The 26,731-nt window shown below is 38.3% G+C and overlaps 1 protein-coding gene across 2 annotated transcripts; it reads left to right on the top strand.

The window, feature by feature from the left end:
* Positions 1 to 831: 831 nt before the first annotated feature.
* LOC149081602 (protein lin-52 homolog) lies at positions 832 to 26,073 on the top strand. Of its 2 annotated transcripts, XM_089237007.1 has the most exons (6): positions 840 to 1,036; positions 3,017 to 3,088; positions 16,150 to 16,184; positions 18,790 to 18,862; positions 25,079 to 25,162; positions 25,904 to 26,073. In XM_089237007.1, the coding sequence occupies exons 1-6, from the start codon at positions 958 to 960 to the stop codon at positions 25,957 to 25,959; spliced, it is 399 nt and encodes a 132-aa protein (XP_089093133.1). In that variant the 5' UTR covers positions 840 to 957; the 3' UTR covers positions 25,960 to 26,073. The 2 variants fall into 2 exon arrangements, with proteins under 2 accessions (XP_089093134.1, XP_089093133.1); XM_089237008.1 differs by lacking the exon at positions 25,079 to 25,162 and having other exon boundaries at positions 832 to 1,036.
* The last annotated feature ends 658 nt before the right edge of the window (positions 26,074 to 26,731 follow it).

Consider the following 26,731-nt stretch of genomic DNA (forward strand, 5'->3'; position numbering starts at 1 on the left):
TGTTTTGTTGATTGGTAGAGGTGCTCACCTCAGCAGTGCAATGGCCTGAAATCCCGATCTATTCTACTAGGTTGCTTCAGATCAACAAGAGAAGTAAAGAGGGCCCGGAGGGGGGGGGGGGCTTACACAGGACCTACCTTTAAAGGGGGGGGGGGGTACAGGGTAAAATATTTCCTCTCATCACAAGCTTTCAAAAAACATTTTAAATTTACAGAAATTAATGAAAACAGTACAGATATTTTTATACGATATTTCATTAAAATTATTTGAATTTAAATTTTTAAATTCCATTTTTTTACTCTTGGAGGTCACGAGGGGGGGGGGTGTGTACATCATACAATATATTATTATATCCCCCACCCGCGTATTTCTCGAGAATGGGGGAGGGCACCGGAAGCCCCCTTAGTTAGTAACGGTACTAATCTAGAAGGTTTTGGTCCAGTTTACTTGATTTTGCTGACAAGTGGGGTTGGGGAGGGGTAAAAACCCATAAAATTTTGCTTGGTGAAACGGGGTTCCAATGGATAGTTATAATCCATCAAACCCCCTTCATCATGACTCTGCCAATTCCTGTGCAGTAGTGCGCTTTGCAATGATAGTTAACTGTTGTTTACACTTCTCTTACAGTGTTTACGCCGCTAAACTTACGGTTCGAGAGTAACTCATTCCCGCTCCTCTGTGATTGGTCGAGTTCACTAGGGAATGTCGGATTTTTAGCCGCTAGTATTTGGAATCCCGATGTCCCGTATTTCTCTCGAGAAAATATGGTCAGCCTAGTCATGAATATTTCATTCGACGTTTTCCACACAATTAAATATTTTCATCAATTTTTCAAACTTATTTTATGAAATAAATGACTGGTAAATCGACAATTTTTTTTAATACAGAAAAAAAAAGTTTTTGAGAAAAGGAAGAGTAATACTAACAGGTGTTCGGAAGCTGATTCAATCAACCATCATGGCGGCAAGCAAAAATGAGAAACCTGTGTGTAAAGTCGAGAATCACGTCGAGAACGGGGAGAGTCGCAACTCCTTCGGTGATTCCCAATCTTTTCTTAGTTGTTACTTGATTCCTTTTTTATTCTTCGATCTAGATGTCCTCCTTTCACGCTGGCCATTCAGCGCTCGCGGAGCCTTTGTGTGTGTGGAGGAAGTTGAATTTTAATTGAATTCTTTATTGATCAAAATATTATTTTGCCTCAATTATTCCGGAATCGAAACATTTCGCACAATTGATCGATCCTATGGACTATTTCGATTCCCATGCATCGATAACGATTTTACGAAGCCTACACCGAAGTGTGGGGGCGCTTTAAATGGCGTCAGTGAGGAAACAGAACCACAGGCTGCCCAACGAAAAGTCTTCCCCTGGGCCCCGAGAAGGCACACTACGGCCCACAACTAGGCCGGTAACCCGGTCCCCAAGCCAAAGGGGAGGGGGCAAAAAAAAAAATCACTTATTATGCATAATAACCCTTCTGGGGCAAAGGCGTAACGAGGGGGGGGGGACTTGGGGGGTCTGCCTCCCCCGAAATGTGAGAAAATGACCGAAAAAGGGAAAAAGATGGCCAAATCCATTGTTCTGTCACTTTGGTCCCCCCCCCCCCGAACGAAATTTCTGGCTACGCCCCTGTTCTGGGGGGTTTATCCCGAGAATCTACGCTACGGCCCTGCAAAACCAACCAAATTTTTAGAGAAGGGGTGTATGTGTGGGCCACTGCTTTGGGAAAGGAAAAGTGGGTCTGGTGCCTCCAACAGAGGGGGGGGGGGGGCGCCAAATTTACTCAACTGCACTTTCAGCATTGCATGGGGTTGTTAAAATGCATGCTTCTTGAGCAGGGATAGCTCCGCATGACGTACCGCTCCAGGAGGGATGCTAAATCTGAGTTTGAAGTGTGGGGAAGAAGCTTTGTCAACCAATAAAATGTGGTCGGGGCTTCAAAACAAGTTGGGACTCAAGTGGATTTTTTTTCCTGAACAACCCCTGTGTCCAGGCTGGCCAAATATGAAGTGTCTGCCTTGCTCTTAACATTTTTACTGGTCCGCAAGCATGGGCAGAGATATGCCAAATGCCCTCCTTCAGCATCAATGATAGAGAGCAGACTGATCTAATATATATATATATATCATTGGCATTATCATGCGCCCGCAGCCTTTCATGTCTATCTCCATGTATGTCCACAGAGCTATATTGAAAGTACCGCTGGGCTTCCGGCAAAGTGGTTTTTCGAAGACTTCCCTCCCCCAACTGACTGTGCATGCTTGCCTACATATTCAGGTATTTTCTCTCAAAAATTTTAACTGGATCCCATTATACTCATACATTAACTTTGCAGCCACTGTAATACAATAGATCCCGTTTATGTTTTTAAAATACCACAAAAACATAAGCAGGAAAACGTTTTAAAGTGGAAAATTGCAGTATTAGTATGAGTTGGGGCTATGAAAATAAGTCGTACTAAGCTGGAAAACATTCTAAATGGAAATGTTATAAGCATAGTCCACTGTAATTAATATGTTGCTCATGGTATGTAATAATAAATGTAAAAATCATTTGTAGTTTAACCATTTGTGCATCTGGAAGCAGTATTTCCTGAAAGTTGCAAGTACCCATATCATTAGAGCGCCACATATGTTCTCACAGTATGTAAATATACTGTTTCTTTATCAATAAGTGTTAATTTGAGACAGAGAATTCAGAGGAAGGGTGCTAAAACATTGCCACAATGTGGGAGGGAGTCCCAGTTTTGTACTATTGAAATCTGGTCACCCAGTGTTTAAAAACATTCAATGTGTCATTTTTATGCCAAACTCTACCTCTTATTCGATTAAAATTTCAACTATTGTTAGTTTTTGTTTCTTTAATAATCATTTTTATGCAAATAACCCGGTTTTTTATGTAAGGTGGTTATTTCGATCACACTGTGTAATTCAACATTTTGTGCATTCAATTAGATATTCAATTTTGCACATGTTATAGCTGGTAATTTTGATTTTCTTTCTCTATTTTGTTACAGATGAAACAAGTATCACTCTCTTGAGTCATGAGAAACTCGACAGGTCTTCACCAGAGCTATGGCCAGAGCAAAGTACTGACTGCTTTTAAATCATTCAATTATTTATTGTTTTATTTTTACTTTTCTCATTACTTATTTCTTGTATCCAATAGTACGATCCACTGTAGTACGTCAAATACCCTTTATTTAGGAAGAAGGCGCATGAAATTGTTGTTCACGGGACGCGTTCTTTCCGAGACACGGAAAAAGATATGGGGGGAGAAACTTCAATTTTTTTTTCACTTCCCACCATCTACCACAATCGCGTTATCTCGTGACCTTGGAAGGTAGTTATACTACCTTGAAGTATAAAGTCCTGTACTGTTATTGGTATAACCGGCGTTCTATCAAAGTCTCTGAATAAATATGTCAAATTTTCCAATTTCGGAGACCGTTTTTTCTCCTGCTGGTTATAGGTTATATGCTGAAAATAACGGTAATTTCGCGGCTGCCAACCTGCGTTCAAAGACGGCATACATCGAAAAGGTGATTGGTTTACTCGTTTAAATTACCGAAAATTTTCGGAGATCGTTGGGAAAAAATAGAATCTGTAAAAACTCCAGCAAAAATATTCATAGTTTTGTCATCTAGCCACTATGCGGTCGTGTGATTATCGTCGGCGGTTGCCGATTGTAACAATTTCACATCGCGAAAATCCGGATTTGGCGAAAGGCCAGCTTGAGGGAAAAAAATCTCTACCCATGCAGAACCTTTTTTTTTTTGGCACTACTGACCACATGTTTTTGATCGACAAACCTTTTTTCACCCTTTCAACTCCATTTGGCACCCCTCATTGAGCGCCGCCCAATATGGCCGCACGGTCCGCCACTGCATTGGTGGGGGAGGAGCATGCTCACAATAGTCAGAGGAAGGAGTTTGTACTAGGAGCATGCTCATTTTACATAACTTCTGTGAGATACCTAATATATATTAATGTCCTACCTTTCCAAAACATGTTGTTGGAGGGAATGAAATATTTGCACCCTTTCTTGTTTTTCATACTCCATCTCGTGCATTGCTGGGATGGTAGATTACTCCCTCACGTATTGCTGAGAGGTTGTTTAACATTGTATCACCAACAGAACTATTGATTATGTGTGATGAATGGGTTGCACTACAATCCAAACAATTACAAGAAGTGAAATCAGTTCAGGGAATAGATAGATAGATATTGGGCAGACATATTCAAACTTTGTAACTTGGAAAGCTGCCCGAAGTTCAAAATTTTGCCAGTTTTGGTGGAGACTTTTTTTATCTGCAGCATATGGCAACACAGATAGTGAAAAAGAGTTCATTGTTAACAAATAAATAAAAGTCTGTTCAAACATTGAAAAATCTGTCCATCCAATGCTTTAATGGAATAAGACATACAAAATCTTATGTTCAAGGGCATAAAAAATTGGAAAAAATAGTCATTGAGATGCTGTACTTCTGATCGTGATTCATAATCTATTAACATGCTATTAGGTTGAGAAATTCTTGAAGTAAATAAGGTATTTTTATATTTTTCTCGTTTTTTGCATTTTGCTTTTAAATTTAATAATTCCTTTAAATTCTGTGAGAAGCCAATTTTTCACAGAAACTCTTATTATTTTCTGCACACACTTTTTTTGCTATATCAGGAGGAATAAGATTTTGGTGTTCAAGCAGCAGAAATTTGTGCTGCCTAGGTTTTTAGTATGCATGTTGCTTAATTTGAAAAGAGTAATAATTTTTATTCGTCATTCGTCATTTTATTAATGACAGAAAAGATAATTCAGAAAAAATTTAAATGGATTTCAATTTGTGAAGGAAATTTATTTAGAATTATTTGTTCCAACCATTTTTGGCAAAACTTTTGGCATTTCACAGAAAAATTACTCCTTTTCGGAAAACTTTGAGACGACCCTTAACACTAGAACTACCGCGCTGTCATTCTGACCGCTTTCTGAATTTTGATCACCCACTACATCTTTATTTTTGGAAATTTGGCAATTTCGCTCCGTTACTTTCCCTAATTTGACGAAAGGAATCTTTTAGTGCAAAAAAAAAAAAAAAAAATTCCTAGTCATTTCATTGGTCTTGTAGAAAAACTTCTACCTAGAACTACTGAGCGCAGTCATTTTGACTGCTCAGTAGTTCTAGGTAGAAGTTTTTCAGTTCTTATAAGTGGGTTCTCACCCACTTATAAGAAGCTTATTCAGTTTTCAGATGGTTCGGCGCAACGCTATGGGATATTTTTTATGCACTCTCACCCATGTTTGAAGCTAAAGACGCCCGTCTCAAAAGGGGAGTATAAATGAAGGGAAAGGGTAAATTTGCTGATAAAATATATTTCTAGTTTATACTTCAGGGGACCATGGCCCTCACATCCTGGAGCAGGATCCCTAGTCTGGGATCGTTTGCGGACTCCCAGACCAGACTTTCATGGGCCCCTATACAGTGAATTTATAGTGACAAAAAACAAAACATGAGAATCATCTGGGCCCTGTCAGCCCTGATACAGTTTTTAAAGCTCAGACTGGAGTTAACGTCTTTATTGAACATACCGGACAAACACAACACACTACTACTAATACTGTGAAAATAGAACAAACATGAACAATGTGGCGCCATCTGCCGAGGATTTCACAAATTCAAAACATTTAACATCATTTACTTCAACACTTTCCCCTGTTAATTGTTTGATTTGTATCTTATAAGTCCCATTTGACAACATAAAGTCAATAGTCTTGACTTCATTAGGGGTTTAGTCAGGATATCTGCCACCTGTTCTTCTGTTGACACTTGTTCAACATCAAGTTTTCCTTGGAGCACTTTCTCACGGATAAAGAAGTGTTTCAGTTCGATATGTTTAGTACGCCGATGGTATTCAGGATTATGTGATAATTTTATAGCTGCCCTGTTGTCCACTTGAAGGATGGGAATGTTCTTTAATTTCACAATATCTTTGAGAAGCCTCTGGAGCCAAATAACTTCCTTGGCTGCTTCTGATGCTGCAACAACTTCAGCTTCAGTTGTTGACGTGGCAACAATAGCTTGTCTTTGGCTTCGCCAAGAGATAGCTCCTCCAGCATATATCATCACATATCCAGATGTTGACCGACCAGTTTTTGTACATCCACCAAAATCTGAATCACTGTAACACTGAAGCACACCTTTTGTGTCAGTTGCACGATAAGTGATTCCATACTGAACTGTGCCAGTGACATAACGAAACACTCTCTTTACTCTCACTATATCTTCTGCAGATGGATTTTCCAGTGACCGAGACAAATAACCTACACTGTAGGCCAAATCTGGTCTAGTTCCTACCATTAGATACATCAAAGCACCTACAGCTTGTCTGTATGGAAAGATAGCTTTGGTATCTTCAGTCCTTTGCACTTCTGAATTCTTCAACATAGGAGTTGTAACAGGTTTGCATTCATCAAAACCAAAACGCTGAAGGATTTTTCTAGCATATCCTTTCTGACTAACTGTTATTGACTTGTCACCATGGCGTTCAATTTCAAGTCCTAGAAAACATGAGACTTCACCAACGGAGACCTTGAATTTTGCTTTCAGTTCTTTGATGAATGTTTCAGAGTCCTGTTGATCAGATGCAGCAATTAACCCGTCATCTACATATAATGCTATCAATAATTTTCTACCTTTCTTCTCCCGAATATATAAGCATGGATCTGCTTTGCTTGGTTGAAAACTGAGTTCTTCTAAAAACTGCCCAAAGCACTTATTCCAACAACGTGGAGATTGTTTTAAGCCATAGAGGCTACGTTTGAGTCTGCACACTCTTCCTGTGCTATCATTAAAACCTTCTGGTTGCATCATGTAGATTGTCTCCTCCAATTCTCCATAAAGGAATGCTGTTGATACATCAAACTGTGTTAAATGCATTTCTTCTTCAGCTGCAATGCTCAACACTGCTCGTATAGTGCCTAATTTTGCTACTGGACTGTATGTCTCACTATAGTCAATGTCTTGGCGTTGAGTGAATCCTTTTACAACGAGTCTGGCTTTATATTTGTTGATACTTCCATCTGGGTTTGTTTTTAATTTGAAAACCCATTTGCAGGGTATCGCCCTGTCTCCAGGTGGTAGGTCAGTCAGTTCCCATGTCTGGTTTTCTTTAAGAGAACTCATCTCACTGTCCATGGCCGCCTTCCAATTTATGCTGCACTTGCTGTTGATTGCTTCTTCATATGTTTGGGGATTATCTTCATCACTCAGGAATGACTCTGCTTCCATGATGTAATGCTCAAAACGTCTAGGCTTATGCAGGAGGGAACGGTTTCTTAATTGCCTGTCTGATGTGATATTTTCTGATTCATCATCAGTTTCAGCATCACTCAAAATGCTTTCTTGACTCTCGTTTTCTTGTTCAGGATCTTCAATCTCAACTTCATGCTTTTCACTCTGGTCTTGACTTGGTTCTTCATATACTGGTCTATCTGATAATGGTAATTTGGCATGCCTGTCGCAATTGCTTGGCCTTTCTTGAAAGACTACATCTCTTGATAGAATTACACGATGATCTTCCTTGACCCAGATCCTGTAGCGTTCATCCCCATCATATCCCACCAGGTAACCTTTGATGGCTTTCTTTTCCATTTTTCTCCTCTTCTGGCTTGGAATATGCGCATAGCATGTTGACCCTATCACTCGTAGGTGTTTCAACCTGGGTTTCTTATTAAGCCAAAGTTCATACGGACTTTTGTCTTCCACTGATGACTTGCCTGTTCTGTTTAATACATATATGGCAGAGCCTACTAACTCAGCCCAGATAGCTGCAGGGAAGTTAGCCTCAGGATTTGAATATTTGAACGTTCTGGCCATTTCAACAATGGTGCGCATTTCACGTTCACTACCTCCATTCTGCTGAGGTGTGTATGGAGCTGTCAGTCTTTGGACAATTCCTCTTGACTTCAGGATTGCACGCACATCTTCATTGTCAAACTCACCGCCATTATCACTGAGGAATTCTTTTACTGAATGTCCTGTTGTATTGGCATGTGCAAGCATATGTTCCAACACATCTTTGACTTCTGACTTTTCTTTCAGTAGGTAGCCATATCGAAACTTGGTGAAGCTGTCTTTGAACACCACCAGATACCGTTTCTTTTGGAAAGATTCCTCGAATGGACCACAAACATCAGCGGAAATGAGCTCGCCTGGCTCCGAAGTTTTCTTTCTGGTTCCAAATGATAAACGGTGTGCTTTGCCATAAACACATGGCTCACACAGTTCTTTATCGAGGCTCACAGTGATGTCTAACTCCTTCTCTAGTGTCCTTTTGATGTGGCGTTTGTCTTGGTGCCCCCATCTCTCATGGTATAATTGTAACAAGGAGCTGTCTACTGCAGTATGCACTTCTATCTCTTTTCTGGGCAAAATCGGTTCAATAGCTGCCTTGAATAAACTACCATTCACACTGCGTGATCCATGGAGCACTACTTGATTGTTAACTTTTAGCCAGCATTCTGTGGGAGTTGACACAAATTCACTGTTTTTATTCCTATCTTGCGCTGCGAGAACAGAAAATAAATTTCTACTAATTTGTGGAACATACCAAACATTTTTCAAAAGAATCTCTTGGCTCTTTCTGCCAACAGTTGTTTTGACTCTGATGGTGCCTCTCCCTATTGCGACTAAAGTTTCACTTCCAGCAGCTTTGATGCTACAAGGATTATCAAATTTCACAAAATCAACAAAATAACTGGAACAGTTTGTGACATGTCTCGTTGCCCCATTATCGATCCAATATGATGTTGAACTATCTGCAACATGGATTTCTTCAGAGACAGACATCAACGCTATATTTGCTGCAGCTTTATGCACTGGTGTATCACTTGCTTTATTCACCTGTATCTCATTGGCTTTATTCTTTGGTGGTCTTCCATCAGCAATCCACAGCCTGCATTCTTTTACCCAGTGTCCTTTGCGTTTGCAGTAGTTGCATATTCCTCTTTTCCAAGGTTTTGGCTTGTTTTTACCATCGTGTTTCTGACTTTCTGCTCTTGCCGCTATTAATGCCTCCTGTACACATTTGCTGCTATCCTCTGCCTTCGTGAAATTTCTCTCAAACATGCACAATTGCACTGACAGCTCTTCGAATGACTTCTTGTCATCCTTAGCCAATAGCATCCAACTTGATTTGAAGGTCTCGAATTTACTTGGCAAAATGTGCAAAATCTTGCAGACTAGCATCAGGTCCGGCAATCTGGTTTCACTTCTTGCTTCAAGGCCATTATTCAGTTCATTCCAGAGACTCCTTAGCTTTGCTATGTGTGTGGAAACATCATCTCCTGGAACCCATCCAAATGCAAAAAATTCGGTGCATATCTTGAATAACTGATCCTTTGCAGTTGCCTCAAACTGCTTCTTCAAAGCTTCCCATGTTTCATAGGCCGACTCATTGTCCATGATTTTTTGATACACACTGTCGGTGACCGTGCTTGCAATCATTGACTTGGCATAGCTATTTGCTTTCCGGAACGAGTCACAAAGTTCTTTGTGCTTCCTAATTTCCGATCCACTTGCATTTTCACCAAGAGTCTCTGGCTTCCTCAGCTTGCCATCGATCGCGTCAATCGCACCCTCGTGATAATCGAGCAAATCTCGTATTTTCTTTTTCCATATCACCCAGTCACCATCTCCAGTCAAAGGCTTGATGTGTCGGCTCAAATCCATTTTCTTTTCTTTTTTCTTTTACGGAAAACTAAGATTTGGCTGCGCGACAGTTCAATTCAGCAAATAGCCGGAACTTTAAGCAAACGAAAGTACCTCTCGGATGAGCGACGATCGCTTTCCATTTCTTCAGCGGTTGTTTACGATGGCTGCCGGCGGCTGCTTTCTTCCCGCGCAAAAAAAAGGCCGATCGACGAAACCCGCCGCGACAATGGCTATCTTCCGAGAAATAATCACGTTGCCGAATTATCTTGACGAAAAACCCGATTTCCGATCTCTGCTGCGCATTTTATCGTGCGGAAAACCCATAACCTGATACAGTTTTTAAAGCTCAGACTGGAGTTAACGTCTTTATTGAACATACCGGACAAACACAACACACTACTACTAATACTGTGAAAATAGAACAAACATGAACAATGTGGCGCCATCTGCCGAGGATTTCACAAATTCAAAACATTTAACATCATTTACTTCAACAAGCCCCACCCTTGTGGATGCCATGCAGAGGATCTTCTTCAATATTGTCATCCACAGACCTTAAAATGTTTATGCTACTGTCACAGCTTATATACGATTTTATACATTTATTTATACATAAAAAAAAGCGTGTGTTTAACATGTCACTGCGAGACAGTACAGTTGCCCCCGGTATTCATGAGGGTTACGTTCCGGGAGTGACCGCGACGCGAATACGGAAATTCGCGAATAACAGAAACCATATGTTTTTTATTGTATATCTCGTTTATGTATCTATTGTATATCACCATGAGAAAGAGCAGGGTGACGCAGAGGTAGAAGGGAAAGTAAAAGAGGGTGCAGCAATTGTTGGCAATGTTTTCTGAAAGTATGTTGTGATTTTTCTGTTTGTCGTGTCTTCTGCATATCATCAAGTATGTTGACAAGGCTTCCTCTACTAATTTTTCTATATGTGAAGAAAGTAAAATAGAGGGATCTATGTTATGAAAATAATCTATTGTTGATTTGTGCTTGCGATTCCCTTCCGCTATTTTACTTGTGATGAACTTGTCTTCTACGTCTTTATCTCGATCTTCATCTAATGCTGCTTCAGTTTCAGGACCAGTTAACTGCATTAACTCCTCCTCGGTCAACCCAGTATCAAAAGAACTTTAAGAATATCATGTATTCACTATCAAGGTACCTCCCGACTTCTGGAACAAAAAACCGTTTAAACCAATCCAGGAAAAGTGTTTTCATAGTCTATTGTTCGTCCAAAATACTGGGAGTTTTGGCTTATCCTTCCCTTCAATGTTCAGGGATTCGCAGATTTGAAAATGATGGTGGACTTTATCATGTACCCATTCGCATTTGTGCAAAACAACACATTAAGTCTATCTTTTTTTGTCTTAAAATCAGGAGCTTGCTTTTTTCTGTTGCTTAACTTCTTTCCGGCATTTTCTTCCAAAAAATAGTGTAGTTTTGTCAGTGTTATACACCTGCTCTTCAATAACCCTTCATAACCTTTCTCTTCAATAATTTTCTACAAAGTCTTTGGAAATTTTCTAGCTGCCTCCTGGTCGACAGAGGTTTGATCGCCAGTGCTTTTTACATTGCACCATCCGAATAGTTTCTTAAACCTATGAAACAACCTATACTTGCATAAATTCGGATGAAATAGACGTTCCTCTAGCCTTTTCCTTATGAAAGAATAAAATTTTTTTCCTTTTCTGTTATAATATTACAATCACTTGGAATAGCTTTTTGTATCATTTTTGTACCCAAAAAAACAGCATTTTCTGTACGTGAAACACATGGGTCCCATAGGCGCTGCAAAGTTTTGACTGCCACGGGTGCAGCTGCAGCTATGGCTGAACAAATTTCAGAGAGAGAGATTCCTTTTTCTTGATATACCACAACGTAGATCCGTTGATTCGTAATGCTGGATCACAGCAGGTATTGACTTCGCCATGCATAGTCAATATATCCAATTTTTCTTGTCAAGTTTTCATATTTATTTACTTTTTAAAAGCATTATCAGTAGCACTAGAAGAATGAGCCATCCTAAACAAGCACAACTCAAATTTTGTCAACAAAACACTTGAACGACGATTGCTGAGTGTTGTCAAAAAAAAATTTCAGACGAAGAAAAAAAACAGCGAATACAGGGTTTTTGTATGCATTTTCAGTATGTGCCAAAAAACGTTCAGATGGAGAGACCACGGTTGCTCAGCGGAAGAGCAACCGAGTGTGAAGATTTGGTATTCAACCCAAGTGGGGAACTCGGTCAGCGAGACTAGTGGTTAAATTTTTCCTCTGAAGACGGCACCCATTGGTGTTGAAATGCATTAAGACTTTTATTATTTTTTGTGTATTTGCCTTATTCAATGGTGTCTTCTCAAGGATACATTAAACTCTCAATGATGTATCCGAAGACGTTTCTGATGTAGAGCGAAGATACAGAAGAGCAAAATGCAGAAAACCACGAAAATGAATTTATTATGCAAAATAAAAGCGACTTCTTCGGACGAAATTTCCAATGAAACTAGCTGTGATGACTAAGATGAAATTTTTGGGCATTCATTGCACTGGATTCACCACAAATCTTCTTGGTTGAGAGAACTTGCCCTCCTTTTTAAGCATTTTTAGATCATTATTCTTTTTTTAATTCTTACTTGCTATTCTATTTTGTAGTTTCATGGGTATTAGTTTGAGTGGCAGGGGTTCAAGATTTTAAGAAATTTTCAAATCTGAAGTCAGTTTTATAGGATACTCTGAAATAGTGCTGTGAAAGAAAAAAGTTTAAATGTAAAAAAAAAATAAAATAATTTAGATATATTTTTTTTTATTATGCTATGATTATGTTAGAAATGAATTACCTTTTGGGTTAGATAATGCAATTGAACGAGTGACGTTAGTAGACCCAAAATTTCAAAAGGAACCACTGCTATATGCGTTTCGGAACTATATGAAGTTCCTTCATCAGTAGCAGAAATAAAGAAAATATAAAGTACTCCTTATAGCAGGAGTTACTCGCTGTTGTAGACAAAAGAGTCAAATTCAAAATTAACCTGCAACAAGAGTAGAGGAGGAGGACAGAGAAAAGAAAAAATGGTGAAGCCAATGGCAAACGAGAACATGATAGTGATGCTGATGGAGAAGAGTTTATTGTAGAATTTTTGCCAGATTTTTGAGAAGGATGGTGTGCTGGTTAGGTCGTTGACCAACTGGTTTGTGTTTTTGTTGATGTGAAATGACTCGAAGAAGTCCAAGTCAGATGGTGACGGGCATTTTTGAATGATTTTTGGCAGAAGAGAAGTCAAATTTATGGTCAAAGGACCATCAGTGTTGGGCTATGGATGAGCGGTTAAAATCTTGGTTGGTTACGTATCTTCTATGCTCATTTAAACGTTATTTTAGGGCGCATTTAGTTTGACCTATATATGATAATCCGCATTGGCATGAAATGCTGCAGATGCCCCAGTTGTTGAGTGGGCCAATTGGATCTTTTAGTTTAGAGAAGCTAAGTTTATTGGCGGGGATGAAAACCACAGAAAAATTGTATTTTCGAAGGATTTTAGTGGTGCGTTGGCTGGTTTTTTGGGAAGAAAGGCAAAATGATCAAATTTTTGTGTTCGGGTTTAGATTTGGTTGCAGAAGTGTTTTTAATAAGTTTGCTGTGTAAATTATCAATGAGAGAGCTGCAGTAGCCACGATCGACTGCTATTGCTCTTAGAATATTCATATAGTTCTGAAACGCGTATAGCCATGGTTCCTTTTGCAATTTTGGGTCTACTAAAGTCGTTCGTTCAATTGTATTTTGATTATGTTGTCTGTTCCCTGCCCTACTTTTTCTATTTTTTTATAGTAGGAGCCCTAAATACCAGTTAGTTGAACCTTGTTAAGACAGAGGGACCTCCAAATTATTTTCTACTAATTGAGGAGAAAAAAAGCTGAGATTAAATTATGAAAATAGATTCGGTACTTCCCTGACATAACATAATTTATTTGTTCCCAGTCAATTACAATCAAACTACAAAAATTATAGTATTATAGTATACCTTCCATAAAAATTACAGTTAAATGGAAAAAATTCCATTTGAATGGACACGGTATAACAGTTAATTCATAATGTGATGAAGAAAGCAGTCGCTAAAAGCTAGTAAAATGCTCTTGACCCTGTGACATCTCTGCACTTGTATAGTCTATATATAGTTTATATCAGCCCAACAGGTGTAAATATATTAATTAAATTAAAAAGTGTGATGGTAACCAAAAGCTGATATAATCAAATTTTATGCTGACAATTTTTTTTCACGTTAATTCAATGACAAATCATTAATAATTTAGACGAGAGAAAAACTAGACAAAAGTAAAAATTTAATATAATTATACACTTGATATTAACTTTCTGCATAAGCAAATCTAGTTATTGCTGCCATTTAAATTTACCTAATGTTTTATTTATTAACAATCAGTTTGATATCGGCATAAATTGATTAAGGTAAAGAAAACCTATCACTGATAACAATTGCTTTTGTATGTATGTATAGACGAGCATGTGTGCTCTAAACTACACATGCACCTCGTCCATATTCCTCTGCGGAACCTCTAACGAATTGGTACATGCTGGAATGTGTGAGTGTATGTGTAGTGAACCTGACGTGAAGTTTGTTTCTGTGTAATGCTTGTTGTGTGTTGTGCTTCCATCTGCCATCAGTTTTTGTAATTATGAATGAAGTGTAATGATGAGTAACTATTGTTGTAGGCCTGTTGCTCTCTGTGGCGAGGGCATGCACACATTGCTTATTCCAAGTGATTTCCTTCCAGAAGGTGGATGACTCAGTGGCAGAGAATTCCAAATGTGAATATGCCGAAGGAAAATTGTATTTTTCTTGACATTTGTTCTCGCTGTAGGGGACGGGATACAGTTCCTGATGGAGAATCTTGTTCGATATCTGTGTGCAGTGATATGAAAAGAGGGGAATATGTGTTGGTTTATGTAGTGATTCATACATTATTACAGCTAATTGATATTTTACCATATTTACAAAGAGGAGCCGTATGCTTATTGAATGAGGCAAAGCTCATCACCCTCATATTTTCTTTTGAGCAATTATCAGGTATTCCAGAGATGTTTGAGTGGCAGATGACCATACTTCCAAGCAATAGGTTAATTTAGAGAAAAACAGTGAAAATATAACGCGCATTACATAAAAGGGGTACAAAATACCTTTCTTTCAAAAATATGTTTATACAGAAGTTTAATGATCTCTTTTTTTTTCCAAGATGATTAGACCATGAAAGATACTCATCAATTAAAACTCAGAGGTATCTAACTGAATTGACTTACTTTAACTTATCCTGTTTGAATTTCATTGGCACAGTGTCCAGTGCACTTGGAATGTTTCTGCCTCAACTAATATTATTATGGCCTTAATTATCAAATGTGCCAACTTCCTCTTTTTTTTATTAAGGCTGTTATAATGGAAGTATCAGAGATTTTCCATTTAATATCCTGTAGTTACACAGATAGCTGTTGTGCAGTCATTGGGGTCATGCAATATCATGCTAGAGTTTCATTATTAGGACCCATGTACGAACCTTGTTGGTAGCACAATTTTGATCAGCTGAAGTCCATTTTTTATGGTTTCTCATTTTTGAGGCACAAATGCAAGCAGGTTTCCCATTTGAAAGAGTCTCCATACTCCATAAAGAGCAGGCAGATTTTCAACATGATACGTACATTTACATTACACAAAAATTGAGGCACATTTACCATTTTTATTTCAAAATATGGAAGTCAGATCCTGTCATAAGTATAATGTGAAGCAAGCATAACTCTAACAACAGGGGCCACAACTAGTGGGAAAACAGATAGACCTGGTGCCCCTGGAGCTGAACCAGAGAAGGAGCTGAATTACTCCTGTAACTGTTCTTTCTACATTACATAGGATGACGTAATGTGTGATTGCCCTGGCTGGCAAAATACCTAGTTGCAGCCCTGTCTAATAACATTAATACATTAGGGCCAAAGCAGAATGTGCCGAAATCTGTGACATACGTCGCACAAAAATTACCGCTACTGCAGAACAATTTGGAAGAATTTTTAAGAAAAAGTGCAAAAAACACTATTACATGCATGGAGATTTTTACTGCAGAACATTTCCAGTCAGTTGAGGGCTTGTCACAGAACAGTACTAAACATTCTGCTTTGGGGAGGGCCACACTTACACTAAGATCATGTATTCTGGCATGTATCAATTCATTAGAAATTCAATCCAAAGAGGAATGTATATGAGGTGCATGTACAGGGTTAAATAGTAGTTACACAGATATTCAACCAAAGGCCTAAATACTAACTGAATATTTGTTCCATCTCAATTGTGCACATGTACATATTTTTTTGTTATTGAAAAAATTATTGTTATTAATAAAAATTACGTTTTGAAAAAAACTTTTATTTTTAGTTCCTGGCGTCTCAGAGTTCCTTTCAACGATGCCTGTGAGTATGAATTTCTTATAACCTAAAAGCCCATCTGCACAAAAGTACTCAGGTTTTTCGGGAAAGGGTAATAAATAAATACACTAAGCTTTTTTTTTTTTCTGCCCATGCACAAATGCATTGCAGTGAAACTTGCTGCCATACAGGATCCTAAAAGTGTGGCATAAGTTTCTTTGATGTATTAACCAAAAATGAACCCTTGCGATTAACAGGTGCCATTGCTTGTCTCGTAAATTATCACAATCTTGTTATTCGTATTAAAGTAAAACCTGTTTATAATGACACTGTAAAGACCAGTGTCAGAAGTGTTCTTGACCTAATGAGTGCTCAACTTGAGGTGTTTCGTTGAAGACCTTGATTTCTGGATTAATTCTGGGGGTGCTTTGACATATGATACAAAATGCTGCGAATGCTGGAGCACCCTCTGCCCCGACACTATTGTGTAGGAACTTAGAAAAATATTATTATAGATAGGTGTTACCGTTGTAGAGTATTTGTGCATTCAATGCGTTCAGGCCCATGTACGTATAATGTGTGCATATAATAAAATGTATAACGTTGTGTAAAGTAGGGTTGATGAATTAAGAATTTCATGAAATGAGACTAAAAAAATGCACCAACAACCAGGGTTGGCAAACTGGGCCCAGCCCAGAAAAACCCATCCACCTACGAAAACCTGCCGGGTTTTTGCTAAAAACATTTGTTAGCATACAAAATCCCACTTACATTTATCATTAGTAAAACAACTTTACCTTTTAAGCCTGCTATTTTTAAGTAGAAATTAATGTTATGTAGCTGAATGTAATTTCTTTGCATGGGAGAATAAATTGTTATTCTAACATGTACAAAGTACAGTCCCACCTAAAAAAACCCACAGAGTTTTTGCTAAGAATCATTTGTTAGCCCGCAAATCTTTCCTAAATAATCTATAGCAAAGAATGGAACAGAATGCAGAGATAGGAAAAAAACAAAAGTCAGAACCTAACTTGTACTTGTTGTCCTGTACTTTATCTTGTAGGATTTTCCACCATTTTGCTGCTAAAAACTGTGACACAATATTATCAGAGAAAAGTGATTTAGGAAAATAGTCCATATCCCTAATTTTGAAAGCCATAATTGCAAGCAACCACTCAGCATGATGTTACATTATCCACTCTTCTGTTTCTTCATCTGGGCTAAGCCTTTTTCCATTATATTTTGCATCCATTATGTTGGCTAAAAAATGCTCTGGTCCTCTTACTTGTTTATATCACTTTAGAATAACTTGTGGTGTTCTTCTAAATTTCCACAGCCTGTGACAATGTTGTTGCATCTTTTTGTAATTCGTCTACGGCTATGCAAATGAGTGGCAGCTGTTTTCTTAGATTCAAACATTCCTTACATATGACAATGTTATCCAGTATTTTTGAGATTCAAACTTCAAACTCACTTTTGATGTATAGATGCAATAATTACATATTTATGATAATTTTTTAAAAAGCTCGAAATGCACTCTTCATGAGAATTCCAGCGTGAGGTATTTGTGCGTGACAGTCATTTTCTTTTAGTCATCCATGAGGCTGATGAACATTTCAAAAATATTTTTGCGCTTCGAGAACTTGGTTCAAAAGAGTAACTGGAGAAATTTCTTTTGTCACTGTATTTAAATAGTGCGCAGAACAACCAAGCATAAGTATATTAGGATGATGTTCCTTCAAAAGATTTTTCATCTTTTCTATTTTTGCTTCATTATCTGTATGCACAGCAAACACATTTTTCCCATATTTTGTCTTACACTCTTCAATTGATTCCAGTGTGATTTCGGCGCAATATTCAGCACTTTTTTTTCTAGTACCAGCACCTGTAATTTTTAGAAGGTATGCTTCTTTTCCTGTATGTCAGCTGGAACCAATGATGGGATCATTCTTAACACTAGACCATCCATCTTGAACTAAGGTTATAGTAGCATCATCGATATTTTTTTTTTTTTGTTCTATTTTTTCAGTTGCTTCATTTAATAGAGTTCCATTTAATTGTTTGCGATTTGGTGGAGCATATCCTGGTCTCAAAGAAGAAACCATATCAACAAACCGAGGACTTTCTACAACACAAAATGCTATATTTGCTGAATAAAAAAATGTTGCTATTTTCTTATCAATGTTACTTGGAGGTTTTAACAACAAAAGTAGACATAGAAGCTTGTAGTCGTCACTTTTTCTGATTGGGATTCAATAAATATCCATTTTCAACATCAATTACAATATCTGTAGAATCTTTTTCAGTGGCAGATCCACTTTGTTCAGTAGCACAGTTGTTCTCTGGATTTTGTATTACACTTTGTTTTGCTTTGCAGTGTTTCAGGTGATTTTTCACTCTTTCAATTTTCTTGGAGATCATCTCTTTGCTCAAAAAAATATTTTTATAGGTAGGTTTATCGTGAAAAACAGATTTAGCTGTACAGGGGAGTTTGGCAAATCACTGAAGGACAACACATAGTGTGCGTGTGTAGACGAACCTTAAGAACTTTGTTGTAAAATTTTTTGTCCACAGTTCAATAGTAGAAAATATTCTGAATTTATTTTATCGAATCAATATTTAAATGCTTTTCATTTATATTATTTTTCAGCCGAACAATGAGGAAAGCCCAAAAGCAGAATGGTTGAAAGATCTGGATCATGAAGATATTTCTGTTTTACAAGGTATAGAATTTTGTCATCTTTCACTCTTACTCCCTGTTCTTTTGCATCATTCTGGCAGTACATGAGCCTTCAATATAAAATAAGTAATAATATACAATTATTCAAAATGATAAAACCTATATTATTTTCCCTTTAAAAAAAGATTTTGCTAGCGTGAGAGAAGAAAGGTCATGAAATGGGATTTCATTTGAGTTTCCATTATTGCCTACAGGTAAGTTTGAGTTGATATACGGGTGTTTCTGATTAGAAGTATATTCACTGAACAAATTATGCTCGTAAAACGAAGTTCTACTCTAATGTAATACTTTAGATCTTGAGGATTGTGTCCGAATTCAAAATTCTTTTTTGGCTTATGTTCAGGAAGTGATACAGTGAATTGAAAGGAATAACAGAGGTGACAAACAATCCTGTTGTCATTTGTCGTAGGTACAGGGATGCCAATTAGCCACTGATTTATGTCAAAATAATGTTGAATTGCCCAATTATGGGTCTAAGCTTTTGATATAAGTCCATCTTGCATGCAGTCCTCAGCAATTCCACCATAGATCTGCGAAATTGGATTGCATGATGTCGAATTGTAAGGCACAGCTGCATCTCGGAGATACATAAAAAGAATTAGTTTTTTTTGTCTCGCACAAACCTCAGGATAGAAACTGATTTGAGGAAGTCAAAAATTTTGATTGCTTTTGCATTCTCTGTAATAATAGATACCGGCGAATAATTGCATGTTGATCACTGAACCCCCAAAGTAGAATCTGCCAAAATCTGCGACATACGTCGCAGAACAATTACAGGGGTGGGAAGTGACCAAGTCCATTTCGGAGCAGCTTTGGAGCAGCAAAATTCAGGATTTGGAGCAGTTTTGGAGCAGAAAATTCGGGATTTGGAGCAGCAAAATATGGGATTCGGAGCAGATATTTATAAATTGGAGCAGTGAAATTAACAAGAATATTTTCGTTAACCCTCAACCCTTTTCAAAATAAAACTGCACTGTCTTTTGTTATCAAACATCTTTTCGTCAGCTTGATTTTTGTTTTTGGTGTTTTAGGCTTTTGACACCTTGTTTGAAAGAGCGGCTGTCATAAAATTTTTTGCACCCGTCTATTTAAAATGATTTTTGCTTACTGAGGGCACTATTGAGCAGCACTTCAAATGAGCTAAAAAAATTTTATAAGTTTTAAATTTTTTTATACTTTGAAAGAAATTGTTGCAAAATGGGAAAGAATTTCTTAGGAAACAACTCGATGTTTGGCGATTCAGCACTCATTATCTGGCGAGATTGGCGATCTGATACTCGATATTTGGCGAGATTGACGATTTACCGCTCGTTATTCGGCACATTGGCGATTTAACGCTCGTTATTCGGCAACATTGGCGATTTAACGCTCGTTATTCGGCAAAGTTTCTAAACTAACATTCGTAATTCGGCGAACATGCGCTTTTTACTCCCGTAATGAAAATTTTTTTCACGAAACATCGGGATTTATCACAATGACAATCGACTACAGTAATTTCTGCTGCTTCCAGTGACGACTTTTTTTTTTAAACGGAAACACTCGAATTCGCACTTTAAAGCTGAAAGTCATTGCAAACCATCTTCAGTTCCACGATCACGGACAATATCGGGGTTTCGCGATGGAAAGCCCGATCAGGGGCCGATAGTTTAAGTATAGTGGAATAAAACACGCTCTTCTCGTAAAGAAACGTTTCGTGGCTAGCAGGAACAAAAATTTTTTGGCGACCTTTCCGAAATTCCGGGCATACTGAAGCAAAATTCGCTATTTGGCACAGAAAAATGCGAAAATACGCTATTGGAGCAGGATGGCGCAAGATATTAGTTTTGGCGCAGTGCGGCGCAATTGGCGCAGAGTTCTCACCCCTGCAATTAGCGCTACTGCAGAAGAATTTGGAAGAATTTTAAGAAAAAGTGTTTTCATCTTTGGCTAAGGTCCAGTTCTTCAAATTCATCGTTTTACAGAATTTTTGAATTTAAGCTTCAATTTTAATTCATTCTTGAATAGTAGCAACTCCAACATTCAGCTCTTGTTTTGTAGCGGGGGCCATATTCATTAGAAATTCCTTCAAATATGGACTGGGTCATTGTTCGATCGGCCTGGTAGTCAGTTTGTTATATTTGTTTGTTTTTTAAATTTTTTTACAGCTTCTCATTAAGTTGGCATCATTTGTTTTGAAGACATAATCATCAGATACCACTGATGCGCTATAGCATATCAATTACCGGGAATTTTGGAAAAAGACGCATAAAAATTTGGTTCATGCATTCTTTACTATAAGGGGTGATCAAATGAAAAGGTACGAAACGACACGGTGGGTACAAATGTAGAAAAATATACACCATAGGCCTGAGCACAACGATCCCACTGATGAACAAGCCGCAGGATTCCTTGTTCCCAGAATTCCTGTGGCCGTGACGAGACCCAGTGTTTCACAGCGTCCTTGAGTACGTCGTCCGAGTTGAAGCGCTTCCCTTTCAGGTGTTTCTTCAGTGGACCAAACACATGGAAATCGCAGGGCGACATGTACGGACTGTAGGGCGGATGGTCCAACGGCTCCCACTTGAACTTGGCCAGTTCCATGTGTGTGACTTTGGAGACGTGTGGACGCGCGTTATCATGGAGCAGAACCACACCCTTCGTGAGCAGCCCCGGTCTTTTGTTCTTGATGAACCTGCGTAGGCGTCTGAGTGTCTCGCAGTACACATCGGAGTTAATGGTTTTTCTGTGCTTGAGGAATTCCACAAGTAGCGGATCTTGAACGTCGAAAAAGACGGTGAGCAACACCTTGCCTGCTGACGGCACGGCTTTGAACTTTTTAGGGGGAGGTGACGACGCATGCTGTCCCGCTCTGGCTCGTAGCGATGGCACCAGGTCTCATCACCTATGACGACGATCCGCTCCATGAAAGCGGGGTCTTCCTGATACCGAAACAGATGTTGCAGTGCTAGCCCCATACGCAGTTCCTTTTGCTGGTCGGTGAGCTGCTTCGGAACCCAAGCGGCACACACCTTCCGATTTCGCAACCTGTCGTGAACAATTGTCCACACGGTTCCATAGCTGACATCCACCTTCACCGCCAACATTCGCAATGTGACACGCCGATCACTTCTCACTAGGTCGTCCACCTTGTCGATGAGATCGCTCGTGATGACAGTGTTTGCCTGGCCTGGTCTCGGGTCATCACCCACACTCTCACGGCCTGCACGAAAACGGGCACTCCATTTTCTGACAGACTTGTCAGAAACACATTTCTCCCCGTAAACTGTCACCATCCGGCGATGAATAGCTGCCGGTTTCTCACCTTCCGCTGTCAGAAATCGGATAACACCTCGCTGCTCCTCAATCGTCTAATTTTGCAACACGAATGCCATCTTGTCCTCATACGGACTGCCGCATCATTTGGACGGCACTTTTGATAAGAGCCTCTGCTCTCTCCTGCGCATGCTCCGATCCCAGTCAGAGACTCCCGAGATGTCTCGCTACGTTCTCCCATGGTGGAATATGCAATATTTAACTGTTACGTTTCGTACCTTTTCATTTGATCACCCCTTGTAGTTCCAAGAAGAAAATAGTGGAAAAAACCTCCCCAACTTGGTTCAACAACCTCCCAACTGTTGTGGCGTTGTATTTGTATAACTTTTTTCTTTCTATCGTGATTGCCCGACCTTGAAAAAGTAGTTTCTATGAAGCATTCCACTTTACTGTACTGTATTGATATACGCGCGGGTTGTTGAAGAATAGAATGACTGATATTTCTCTCTCTGGTTGCGTCCCTGAATGAGGGGCCATATGCTGAATGTTCTGGTTGCCATGACAATCACACAAATATGTATACATTAAATTTCAAATCCCACGCATCAGCAATTTGGAGGATAGAATGTGGGGGGGGGGGCAGTAGGTGGGTCTGGTGCTCCGTACTCTAGACTAAAGGGGGCCCCCAGAATGCATGCTTGTCCCGCTTGAGAAAGTAGCTAGTTTCGGCCCTGGATAGATGGCACCACCTACTGAACATAAAACACACCAAATGTGGGGTACACACACTAAGTTTCACCTTTACAAATCTGACATAGCTGCCATATTCAGGTGTGAAAATGTGTGGCAATTAAATGGTGACAGATCAGAATGGTGGACCACGAAGAAATCGCTTCGCATTATAGAGGGAATCAGAAGACAAGTGTCAGAATCTCATTTGCTTTAAATTTAACCACAAGATATTCTTGAATATTAAGGTCTATAACAAAATGGAAAATCAATCGGAAGGGAATTTATTCATTGATTTATTAGTAAATATATAAATGTCTGTGCTTAACTTTTAAATACAGTAGATCCTGCTTATAACGTTTTTAAAAAAAACTGTCATAAAAGACATTGTAAGTGGGAAAATGCTTTTTAAATGGGAAATCTTGATTAAAATTACTCAAGAGTTGGGACCACGAAAATAAAGTGTACTAAAACATTCTAAATGGGAACACTATAAGCAGGATAGACTGCATATTTGTTTTAGTGATACCAGTGAACAATGGGGGGAATATAATTTTTTCGAGAGGGACCCACTTTTACTCAAAAGGAACCGGGACCCAGGTAAACTAGAGTACAGCGGCATCTCTGATCGTTCACTTACTTGGGAGGGAGTGTCAACCAAGTAGCCAGCTGCACTTTATCATAGTCAGTTTAAATTTAGTTTAACCACAATGTAACTGGGTTCTTCTGACTGTCTTTAGACTCTGAAGCTGGCCAATGAAAAATGGCCTATCTCAGGGTTCGTACGGGTCAAGGAAAACCGGGAAAACCTGGAAAAGTCAGGGGAAGAAAATTTTACTAAAAAAAGTCAGGGAAAATGGCCCATTTTTGCTTTAAAACCTGGAAATTTCAGACAACGACCTGGAAAATCGTCACGATTGCCGTCTGATCGGGAAAAAAGATTGATCAAAAATAATAATGAGGGGAAAAAATCCGTGGGGATGAAAAAGGGAATTCAGATAACATCGTAAATATTGATAATCCGTAAAATATTGCAATATATCACAAAAAAACGTTAGATACTGCCAAGGAGGATTTCGTAAGTCCGATTGGAAAAGCGTATTGCTACGACTTTATCGTAACTTTTTCCTAGTGCTTCCCCAGAAACATCATAACTACGCATTGTAGAAAGCCATGGGTACAAAGCGCAGTTGCGATAATTTTGTAAGTTGACTTCAGTTAGGAACGACAGATGACGCACGGGTATGTTTTGATTTTCCACGTGGGTATTTTTATTTGAAAACAATACGTTGTAAGAAAACTTGTCTGAGCGGATCGTCAGTAGGATGATTGGATCGAAGCAGTCAAAAATGACCCGTATGGTGGCAGCTTTGCGGTAAAACTCGCAACATGGGCAGATAAGTCATCCAGAACTATGCCAAGCACGTGAAATCAGAGTTCAGTGAACAACCCCCGATTGCGTAGCTTCTCGGTTCTAGCGCTTTCGCGAGTGCAAGCCAACTGTAAAGAATTTTGATGCAGTGAAACCAACTACATCTTTGACTAATTATGTCACAAAGGAAACAACTGTAAAGGCTTAAATCTTGTGGGCATTGAAATTGCCTAAAAGGGAAATCTTTCATTCCTTAATTGTGCTCCATTTTTCTTCTCCATCAGGTGTATTTGAAAAGCATGAATGTGTGTAAAAAAATCTGCGATAATGATGTCATTATGATATTGTAATTAAAATTTATTAATTTTATAATTAATATAAATAATTTTATAATATAATTAATTTTTTCTAAATTTTTATTAATTTATATAAATTTTTTGATTTAAAAAAAAAAACCTGGAATTTTTTTAAAATTTGACAGGAAAACCTGGAAAAGTCAGGGAAATTTTTTTACGAAAATGAGTATGAACCCTGCTATCTACTCTTGCGTCTACTCCTTGTCATTCTTCACTTCTATTTCCTCAATCTTTTCAGTAGTCACAAGAAAAACATTATGGGGACAGAGTCCATTTGTTACATGTATAACCTATAGGATTCGAGAGAGCTGTGTTGTGTGCTCATTGTGTATCAATAGAGTATTGGGTGGGGGTTCCCTACCTTCTTGAAGTTCTTTTGTGTGAGCTTTTTTTTTTTCAGGAGTTAAAAATTCCTTCAATAAAGGTGCAGAATATCCAAATGTTTGTGTAAAGAGAATTGAATTATGAGAAGTTTTGTTTGAACTTTCAGGTTTAGGGAGTCTGACAGCTTCGGCCCTGATGGAAAAAGTTAAAGATTTGCAAAATCTCGCTTACCAGCTTGGTTTGGAAGAAGGTACTTGTTTGATAAACATTTTATCTTTCTGTTGATTTGTTTGTCATCGAGCATCTTGACCATATTGCTTGTGTTTTGAATGGATACCCTTAGAATATTCTACTTGTGGAAAGTATGGTTATATAATAACCCAAAATATATTCTGGCTGCATGCCCAGGGGGGGGGGGGGGGGCAACTACCCTGGGTGGAAAAGTTCAAGAAAGAACAAAAATAGTGATGTAGTCAAATTTTAGAGTAATGGGGGTGGCAAAATCATTTTTGCTCATTCCCACACACACACAAAAGTCGCAGTTACAACCCTGTGCATGCCTGCTGTGTTTTTAACTCGCCTAATGTTCTGGTTGAAGATTTACTCTTTTAAGGTGCCATTGACAAGATGTCTTGCTTCTCTTTAAAAGCATCTTAGTTTAGCATTTACAAGGAACACTTCTCCCTAAGCCCCCCCCCCCCCCCCCGGTTTGTGCCTGCTGAAAATCTGAAGTCAACTTTATTAAAAAATATATGGCATTCAATAGGGTTTAATGATTTCTGCTGTGTTGCTTAAAGGGGCTGAATTATTGAAATATTCTAATAATAAATGTATTTCTGATGGCAAAAATTAGCAATTGCAATAATAGGCAGAATGAAAGCACTGGGTTATTTTTTAGGCCACTACTTATCATCGGGCTTATGAATTGCATGTGTTGGACAGAAAAAAGACCTTCACATAATTTCTGTATCGACTTTCGTTTTCTTTGCAGCTAAAGAAATGACTAGAGGTCGTTTCCTGAATATATTTGGTCAAGATCAAAGATGATTATCGTTTGTTACTTCTATAATGTGAAATGTACATAAGATTGTTTTACACGTGTATAGATGTCTTTCATACTCATCATTTATTTGCAAATAAAACTTTTTTCTGCAAAACGTTCATTGGTCGAAGAAGTTTTGTGTGACAATCGATTGATTCTAAAAGTGACGTGATTTTAATCATTCTGATTCATTTTACTATAGTTTTTGCATCATTAAAAAATACTTTCCAGCATTGTGTAAGCCTTAAAAAAAAAGTCTCGTACATTTTTTAACACGTTGATAGGAAATACATTTGGCTTAACAAAAAACAATGATTATGACAATATGGTAAAATATTGCAGGGGAAGGGGGAAATGTGAAAAAATAATTTCTGAGCTTCACGTGAAAATTACGTAACATATGCTCTGTACCCTCCCACAATAAAAGCTGACTCTCTCTTGTAAGATTTTCCTTTTATTGTATGTGTATACGTTAAACCTTGGCCTCATATAATAATGAAATTCTGTAGAACTGTTTTATTTCGTTGGTGAACATTAAAAATTTAAATTCATGAACATTTATTGTTCAATTTCTTTCCTTAAAGGACTATGGTAGTAATTTTCTGTTAAACGTAATGTATAGGGCGATTCCATAATTTCCCATTATTGCATTTTACTGGCGAACTATTGATCCTAGAGGCATAAATTTAAAGAAAAATGCCCAAATAAAGTGTAAACCTCAGATAAGTCATTTATGTTGCAAAGGGTTGTATAGTTATTAAAATAAAACTTTCTATT

The sequence above is a fragment of the Pholcus phalangioides genome, unplaced genomic scaffold (assembly GCF_987345545.1).
Source record: "Pholcus phalangioides strain wild (caught in Gottingen) unplaced genomic scaffold, Ppha-v1.0 ptg000009l_1, whole genome shotgun sequence".
Classification (NCBI taxonomy): domain Eukaryota; kingdom Metazoa; phylum Arthropoda; class Arachnida; order Araneae; family Pholcidae; genus Pholcus; species Pholcus phalangioides.